The sequence below is a fragment of the Hevea brasiliensis genome, chromosome 5 (genome assembly GCF_030052815.1).
Source record: "Hevea brasiliensis isolate MT/VB/25A 57/8 chromosome 5, ASM3005281v1, whole genome shotgun sequence".
Lineage (NCBI taxonomy): Eukaryota > Viridiplantae > Streptophyta > Magnoliopsida > Malpighiales > Euphorbiaceae > Hevea > Hevea brasiliensis.
The window spans coordinates 101016778-101026116 of record NC_079497.1 but is presented as its reverse complement, the minus strand read 5'-3'; the positions used below and the strand labels follow the sequence as shown (position 1 = coordinate 101026116).

General features: G+C 27.7%; 1 protein-coding gene across 1 annotated transcript; it reads left to right on the top strand.

Moving 5' to 3' along the window:
- The first annotated feature begins 6621 nt into the window (after positions 1-6621).
- LOC110639783 (TATA-box-binding protein-like) lies at positions 6622-7469 on the top strand. Its single transcript, XM_058147862.1, has one exon. It carries the CDS (start codon positions 6762-6764, stop codon positions 7326-7328), a length of 567 nt encoding a protein of 188 aa, XP_058003845.1. The 5' UTR covers positions 6622-6761; the 3' UTR covers positions 7329-7469.
- The last annotated feature ends 1870 nt before the right edge of the window (positions 7470-9339 follow it).

The window sequence follows — 9339 nt, the reverse complement described above, 5'->3', positions numbered from 1 at the left end:
ATTATCGTGAGGAAACCTCTGAATTTCAATATAGTTTTATTACCCTTCATTCTGAAGCTCTTGAAATTCCTAGAGACTTTAGAAACAAGTTTTCTAAAGGATCTTTTCACTAAAACTATAGGTCTTGCAATCCATACCCTTAGCAATCGTACACCCTCTTGAAAGCCCAACCGCAATTCGTCATTAAAGCCTCATTGTCATCTCCTTTGGCAGCTCAAAGTCACTCCGTCATCCCAGCTATAGCAGCTCTAGAGTTCACAGAGCATCGGTATTTATTCATCCATTGTTTCAGCTCTCTACAGGTAAGCATTTAACTTGTCAATCTCTAAATATCGCTAGTTTGCATTCATGACGTGGGTATTCTTAAGGTGCCTTATCACACCGAATTTTTAGAATAGGGTCATATCAAGTTTGACTTGTGTCATATCAAGTTTGACTTGTGTCATAAATATTATCTTAGGTCTCCTATCATTCACAAGTCTTATAGTTATCATTACTTTTAATTTTTTTATTTCATATGAGTGAAAGTTCGGGTCGCTAACACTCCGTAAATGCCGTAAGGAGTATGGATAAAAGTGATGACTTGGAAATTTTTGATCTGAGTAAATAAGGAAAATAGATTATTCCTGATTGATGTAAAAGGTTTGGATGAGTTGTGAGGTCGAAAATCGAGATTAGCCCTGACAAGTAAATTATGAGATAAAAAAAAATTGAGGCAAGCCCGAATGATAAACTATAAGATCGAAAAATCAAGACAGACTCAAATCATAAGACACGAAACCCGGGATAGAAAAGTTCGGACAATAAGCTATAGAGGTGAAAACAAAGGAGTTCGGATGGCATAAAGATCGAGGAATTATGCGGAAGATCGATGAAGAGTTTGGATCAACATTCGCGACTTTTAAATTCACTTTTCAAAATAGGGAGTTCAGAAGAGAGTCCTTTCCTGCAATTCCTATAGTTTTATATTTTATAAAGTGTTCGATGTCAAATCAAAGAATCGGGAGAAAGTCTTTTCCTGAATTCTCTTAGCCAAAATTCTAATAAAAATATTTTAGGAGATCCATAGAGAGTCCTTTCCTGAATTCTCTTAGCCAAAATTCTAATAAAAATGTTTTAAGAGATTGGGAGAGAGTCCTTTCCTGAATTTTCTTAGCCCAAATTCTAATAAAAATGTTTTAAGAGATCGGGAGAGAGTCATTTTCCGAATTCCCTTGGTCAAATTTCTAATAAAGATGTTTTGCATAAATTAGGGGAGATTGGGAGAGAGTCCTTTCCTTTCAAGCCCCGATACTTTCATTATAAAATTTATCATATATTCTAAACAATGGGTCTGTGGGAGAGTCCTTCCCAAGAATCTCGAATCTTATATTGAGGCCCGATGGAGAGTCCCCCTCAAGGCCCTCATGTTTATATTATTAAGGTAGAGTTATTCCTTCAGTTTGGCTTAATCAAAATATCAAATGTTCCTCACTTCAACAACAGCGACCAACATCATAGTACTAACCCCAAAATTATCGATCTTAAATTATAAGGAGCACATCGTTAAATCTACTTACCCTCATTAATCGATAAGGTGGGGTGCTTAACATCTTTTCCACCCGTGAACGGATCCCGAACCTAAAATATCTGTTTTAGAAGTGGTTTTTATAAATTTTTAATTTTTTTTTATTTTTTACAAATGGTTTCCTTTAATTTCCCTCAAAATTAAAGTGGCGACTCCTCACTTTTTCTACTTCAGTGAGAATCGTCCAACGACCGCAAAACCCTTACGACACTTGGCTTAAATTGGGTGATAAAAAGACATTTTTTTTCCATGCTCAAGTTATTCAAAGGACAAGGAGGAATTTTATTGATGCTATTTAAGACATTAATGGAGATTCGATTTATGGTTATGATAATGTTAAGGCTGTGGCTATGCGATACTGCTCCAACTTTTACACCACTACTCACCCTATCATTAATGATGATATGTTGCCCCATTTTAGTCCATGGGTCACATCATATATGAATAATGAGTTGATCATACCTATTTCAATGGCAGAGGTAAAAAAAGCAATTGTTTTCTAAAAAAAAGCAATTGTTTTCTATCAATCCCTCTAAAGCTCTTGGCCTATTCTATCAAACTTCTTGACACATTCTAAAGAAAGATTTGATAGCAACTATACTTGAATTTTTTAATACTAGTAAAATGCTTCGGGCCCTTAATCATACTTTGTTATCTCTAATTCCAAGATTAAAAATGTGTAAACTATGAAGGATCTTCCTCTTATCGGCTTATGCTCAGTGTTTTATAAGATCATTTCTAAGATCTTGGTTCATAGGTTGTAACCCTTCGTGGCCATATCTCACCTCCTTGGTTAATGCATTTCTGAAAGATGTCCTATCATAACTCACCTCCTTTTTGCAAATGACTCCATTATTTTCTCCAAAGCTAACAATCATGAAGATATGTTGATTCATCAAGTCCTTGATCAATATGAATCCATCAATGATCAAGTTATCAAATTATAAAAGTATGCTATTGTTTTTAGTAAAACCTTATAGCCAAATAAGAAATTCAATTTCTAATATTCTACAAATCCAGAACATTTCAAGACGTGATTTTTTTTGGGACTTTCATCAATTATTCCTAAATCACACACTCAGGTTTTTGCCTTTCCAAGAGATCATTGCCAAAGCTCTCAACGTAATTGATGAATTTAATATGGCTAATCAAAATGATCATCCATTGGCTTTAGTTGTTCTTACTCCTGCACCCACATCTTGGCTTTCACCTCCTTTCTCATAGATTAAGATTAACTTTGATGTTGCAGTAGATAAAAGAACATAGGTGTTGTTGCTACAATTGCTAGAAATAGTGTAGGTGTACCTCTTGGCTGGTATTGCAAATGGTTTCTTGGGATTACTGATCCTTTGACTATGGAAGCTTTAGCTTGTAGAGAAGTAGTGCTCTTAGTTGAGAATCAATGTTTCAATGCATTAATTGTGGAGAGGATTCTAAGAATATTATCTCTACAACTCAAGGACATTCTATTCATAGTGATTTGGATGGGATTTTTTAGGATATTTTTGCATTTACACATTTTTGTTCTACCTTAGAATTTACTTTTATTTGTAGATCTTGTAATTTTGCTACTCAATTTTTGGCACAAAAAATGCTACATGATGACTCTTTTGCTTGTAATCCTTTGCAGAAGACTACTTTTGTAATTTACTCTTTACCTCCTTATATATATATATATGTCCCATAAACATGCAAGTGGGCCTTAAAACCCAAAAAAAAAAAACTACGTAAAAGTTTTTTTTTTTTTATTTAATATCTGTTTTGATCCAAATGTTTAACTTTTAGTGGCTTGCTATTTCACATTTCTTTCCGACATGGAATCAGAGTAATTGTGTAAAATTACTCTTATGTTGTCCTTCGATGCCCTGAGTGCTTTAGCAATGCAATTAAATATTGTAATTAAAAAAATATAATTTTATAATTTCACTTTAAATTTAAATTTTATAAAAAGAATCCCCTATACATTGTTCATGTGTTAACATTGTTCATGTGTTAAATTAAAAAGTCATTATATTTATATGAAGGAAAATTAAAACCAATGCTATTAAATCAGGTTCTCCCCCACTGGATTGATGTAGTAAATTGTTCTTAATGGATTGACATGACCTCATTAAATATCTAGAATGTCAAAATTAAAATATGACAATAATAATAATAAAAGATTATTGATGGCTATTAGTTTAAAAAAAATTGGCCATTAATTTGTGATTTTATAATCACTTATAATATAATTTAATCAATTTTAAATTATTTCATATATTTAATAAATATTTTTATTATATTATTATATTTTCTATTAGTTTAATATGAAATCTTCATTAAAAATTTAAGAGACAAAAAATATAGTTTACATCAAAAGTTATGAAAATAAAATGTAGATATTTGACTTATTTATAATTAGTATATATTATTTTTAATGTTAATAATTTAATTTTTTTTATTTCACTTTTCTAATATTAATTAATACTTATTATTATTATTATCATTATGACCAGCTTATAGCCATTGAATTAAAACAACCAAGTAAATGAAAAATATTTTACTATTATAAGAATTGAATTTAAATGCTTTTGTTACCGTATTTCAATTAAATAATATTTAATTATAAAATTAATTTTTATTTAAATGATTTCCATTTGTTTGTCATATATAATATGTCATATGAGACATTTGATATATATCAACTACTATCTTCTCGCCATATATTTTCATTTTACCTAAGTGCTCTCAATTCTTTTTTTAATTTACTCTTTTTTTATTATTTCTTTCAAAATTTATTAGTTGTTAGTTATTATTCTCAAATTTATTTATTTAAATATATTTAATTAATATTTATTTAATAACTAATTTTTTTTATAAATTTATTATTTAATATTTCTTAAATTTTTAATATTTTATTTCATTATAATTATATATCGAATACAATTATAGCTAATATTTTAATTATTTATTTTTTATTATCATTAATTTTTAACATAATTATTTTTAAATTTTAATTAAATATATAAATTGTTATACATAAATTATCTCTCAACTATATTTTTATATAGAAGCAGAATTTCAAAAATAAATTAGCTACAAGATAATAAAATTAAAGTTGCAATATCAAAATTACGAGATCTGTCTTTTGAAAAATAATATATATTTTTAATATTTATTATATTAATAGAAAATGATGGTATTTTAAAATTTTGTTTTTTATGAAATATATTTATCTTATATCATAAATTAATGTAAAACGTTAGCAATTTTTGTGAAAAAATTATTTTATAAAAATATATCAGATTAATAAAAAAAATTTACACTTTAAACAAATTTAAAGATATAGTTTTTTTTAATAATATAATAAAATGTTTTTTAATTGATAATAATGTTATATATTTTCATTATTATTAAAATTAAATAATTCAATTCATTATTAATAATTTAATATATTTTTTATTTTATTAATAACAAAAATTATTATATTTATAATTTTTTAAATAGCATTTTTTTCATATTAATCTAATATATTTTCTACATTGATATAAATTATGAGATAAAATATAAAATTTCATGAAATTTAAATCATTTTCTAAATAAAAATTTTTTATTACATTTTAAACAAAGTAATTATAGAAACTATTATTAATATATGTATAAAATAAATTAAATAAGTATTTTAATTAATTGCACCATAAATTAATTAAAACATTATTATTATAATAGATAAAACTTTATTTAAATTAAATTATATAAGAGAGAAATTTTTGTTGAAAATTAATTTAATAGTAATAATTTATCTTATTTAGAATGTAATTAAAAATAAATTAAAAAATAAAAATTATAAATTGTTTATGCATATCATGAGTATTATATTAGTTTATAATAAATGAGCTGTAATATTCAACATTGATTGATTTTGTTTAGGATAAAATTATTATTTTTATAAAAAAATATATTTAAATTCAGCTATAATAAGTTTCACATTTTATGTAAATTAAATTTAATTATATAGCTATATATTTTATTTGATAAGTAAAGATCATACGAATTTTATATGTATAATTTTTAAGAAAGTTTTATCATGCAACTTTTAAAGATTTAATTGCTTATTAAAAATAAAGTTTTCTGCTTTGAAACGAAATTTACGGTGTAAAAAATACTTAATTAGAATTCAAATAAAATTAGGATGTATTAATAATAATAATTAAAAATATATATATATATATATATATATATATATAGTAATTATAATTTTCATATTAAAAATAATATAAGAATTAAAAAATTTTATTATTTTATCTGACATAGAAAAATATTATATTTTTATAATAAATAAAATTAATTATACAACATTAATAATTTTAAATTTTGAATCTTATTAAAATATTTAAATAATTTAAAAAGTGAATATATTTTATTTATTTTTAATATTATTTAATAAAATTTATAAACACAATTAAAAACATATGTAAATATTTTAATTACTAATTTTGTCAAATAAACGGTGCCCACTTTGTCACGTCGCCATTGCAGACCAGATTAATCCGTCTTAGCGAAGCTATTTCAACTTGGTGGCCAAGCTGGTACTGGAGATATCTTTCTTTTGCAAGTTTCTATTTTCCTTTTTAGAGAGTATTTGGCTTAATTAATAAGTCAATCAAATTTTATTATGAGTAAAAAATTATAAGTAAATTGATGTTTAATTTAGTTTATAAATTAAAAAATTATTTAAAATAAGTTAAAAATTATAAATAAAATATCTATTATTAATGACTTATCTACCTATTTTAAAATTATAATATGATTAAATAAAAAATTATATTATCCTAATAATTTTTTAAATATTAGTATTATTATCATTTTCTGCAACACTTGATAATATATCATTTTTGTCATTTTCATAAATTGAATTACATTTAAATGTCTTTTAATTAAATAAGTTAATTTTAAATAATTTTACTAAATAATTAATTATTTATATTTAAATTAATTTATAAATTAAAAATATATTTTAAGTTAAGTATAAACCAAACAACCTCTTACTCACAATTCTATTGAGATATGGATTTATTCATCTCTGTATATATTTATAGACGGAGAGAACGATCCCAGATTTTAATTTCTCATATTGTTTCTTGCTTTCTATAGAAAAATAGACATCAAATCTTTGGAAGTACAATAACCCAAGAAGAACAAGAAGAAGAAGAAGATGGCTGCCAGGAGGAACAACCCTTCAGGTATAGTTCCTACTATACAGAACATTGTATCGACAGTAGATTTGGACTGTGTATTGGATCTTAAGCACATAACACTGCATTCTCGCAATTCTGAGTTCTTTCCTAAGCGTTTCTCCGCTGTGATTATGAGAATCAAAGATCCCAAAACTACTGCCTTGATTTTTGCCTCTGGCAAGATGGTCTGCACTGGTGCAAAAACCGAAGCGCAGTCTAAACTTGCTGCCAGGAAGTTTGCAAGAATTATTCAGAAGCTAGGGTTTCCTGCCAAGTTTAGAGACTTCAGGATTCAGAATATTGTTGCCTCTTGCGATGTTCAATTCACTATCAGACTTGAGAAGTTTGCCTGCACATCCTATGGTGCCTTTTCCACCTACGAACCTGAACTCTTCCCTGGCCTTATCTACCGCATGAAAAAGCCAAAGCTCGTGTTGCTTATCTTTGTCTCTGGGAAGGTTGTGATCACTGGAGCCAAGAAAAGGGATGACTTCTACACTGCCTTCGACAACATATACTCTGTTCTTGCAGAGTTCAAGAAGTAAGGGAGGTCTTCTCGGTTATGATCTGTAGAAATAGATAAATTTTGGCCTAGAATTAAACCAATCACTGCAATGATTCATGCCACTCACATTGGGCAATGGGTCCCATTTTATAATGACAAATACTATTCCTTGTTTTACCAAGTTTTACTTTCTTTTTCTCTTCTGTATGAGTCCCAATTCTGAACCTAAAACACACAGATATCACATGCAAATTAAGCAAGCATATATGATGTAGAATGTGTCTTATTTTGTTCTTCACGGAGGCAGTAATTTCTTTTTGCTAGGCAAGGTAATTAATCCATACATTTATAAAATAAAGTTTTATTGATAAAAATTTTTTTGCTTACCTCAGATTACAGAAGCAACCCTCTAAAGTATATTCCAATCAATAACCATGCTGAAAAAGAAAATTACATATATCTAGAATTCAATCAAATCAGGTAAACAACAAATTTCTGCAATAAGAACTTCATGGCAATTAACTTTCTCTCATTTCTCTTTCCATCTCCTTGGCATCCACAGTGCACATATGCATTTCTGCTTCTAATCATGCAACTGAAGTTTGGGACTAAGAACTAGAGCACCACTAAAAAGTAAAACTTCAAAGTGAAAATCAGACTTAGAACTTGAAGTTTCTAGTGAGTACAACAACAGCATTAGAACATGATCAGTTGCATGAGACAACCAACATAAGGAGCTCGAGGATATTTTCTCTTTAGTTGTGGCCATTGCACATGAAACTGATCAGCCACGTGCAACTTGTAGAGAAGCAAACCACTTAAAGAAAGCCTTTTCACTCTTGCTATACTCTCAACATAAAAAACAAATAACCGCCTAATCCCTACCACCTTGAGTAAATTTTTATTTCTCCCTCTCTCTAATGTATTGATTTTATATATTGGCCACAGAGGCCAGCCTTCCAATCATAAACTCCAGATGCTGACTTTAGTGCAGTAAAATGAATTTTTCAGTTAAATTATTTATTATAATACAAAGAAAAACTAGGCAAACAAAACAAGAGTCTTAGAAGTTGATACTCTCTAACCAATATAAAGCCTTCCAACCTTTCTCTCACTATATTCAATTAAGACACTGTAGGAGAAAACATCCTGTCATCGATGCCCCTTTTTTAAATTCCTCCTCACCCCTCTTTAAAATTCTTCCCCACCAAATCATAAAATTAACACCATTTAAGTCCTAATAATACGATTCTTTCATTCTTCATCAATCATGAGCCACATAGACTTTTCTCTTGGGGAGATAATTGATAGACTCCAGAATCTCTCATTTTTCAATTTATTCTTGCTATGGAAACTTAGCTAGAAGCAGGGGAAGATATGCATATTTGCCATCTTTCAAGCTGCAACATATAACTTGAAGGTATCACATTACACTAAACCTATATCAAAGATACCACTTCCTATGGAAAAGCAAGCAACAGAAGTTTACACAAGAAAATTGTTTGCAGTCGTTCAGGAATAAAATTTTCAATCTCTTTTGTTTGCTGTGAAGTTATACAGAAACGATAGAGGAACTGAAAAAAGAACCCACAGGTATGAAGTAGCAAAGTTTGATGAATAACAAAAAGTATACTTTGTTGCTTTAAATACATCTAAACAAACAGCTAACTGTATTCGCAAGATGTTTGAGTTTGATGGGATAATATACAGACATCTGATTGCACTATTCAGGCAATGTTTTTAGGTGGGCTTTTACAAAAATTGCAAGTGAAATTTAGCCAAAGTGTTAGAAATATATATACGCACATCGAAAATGAATACAAATGAAAGGGTGAATATAAGTGATTAGGTTATAATATGACTTGATGAGTCATTTTTATGTGTTAAGTAATTCAATCATTTATATAAATCCAAATTAAAATGAATTAATATGAAATTTGCATAGCATTCAGTTGCATAACCACCATATTTAAAAAATAAAATTATATCAATTTTTAGAAAGAAGAATCCATTAACAAGTAACTATTATCACCCTAACACAATGTGGTAGG

What these genes read in the sequence shown, in the direction of transcription:
- LOC110639783 (XM_058147862.1), top strand. Translation starts at nt 6,762, where the DNA reads ATGGCTGCCAGGAGGAACAACCCTTCAGGTATAGTTCCTACTATACAG.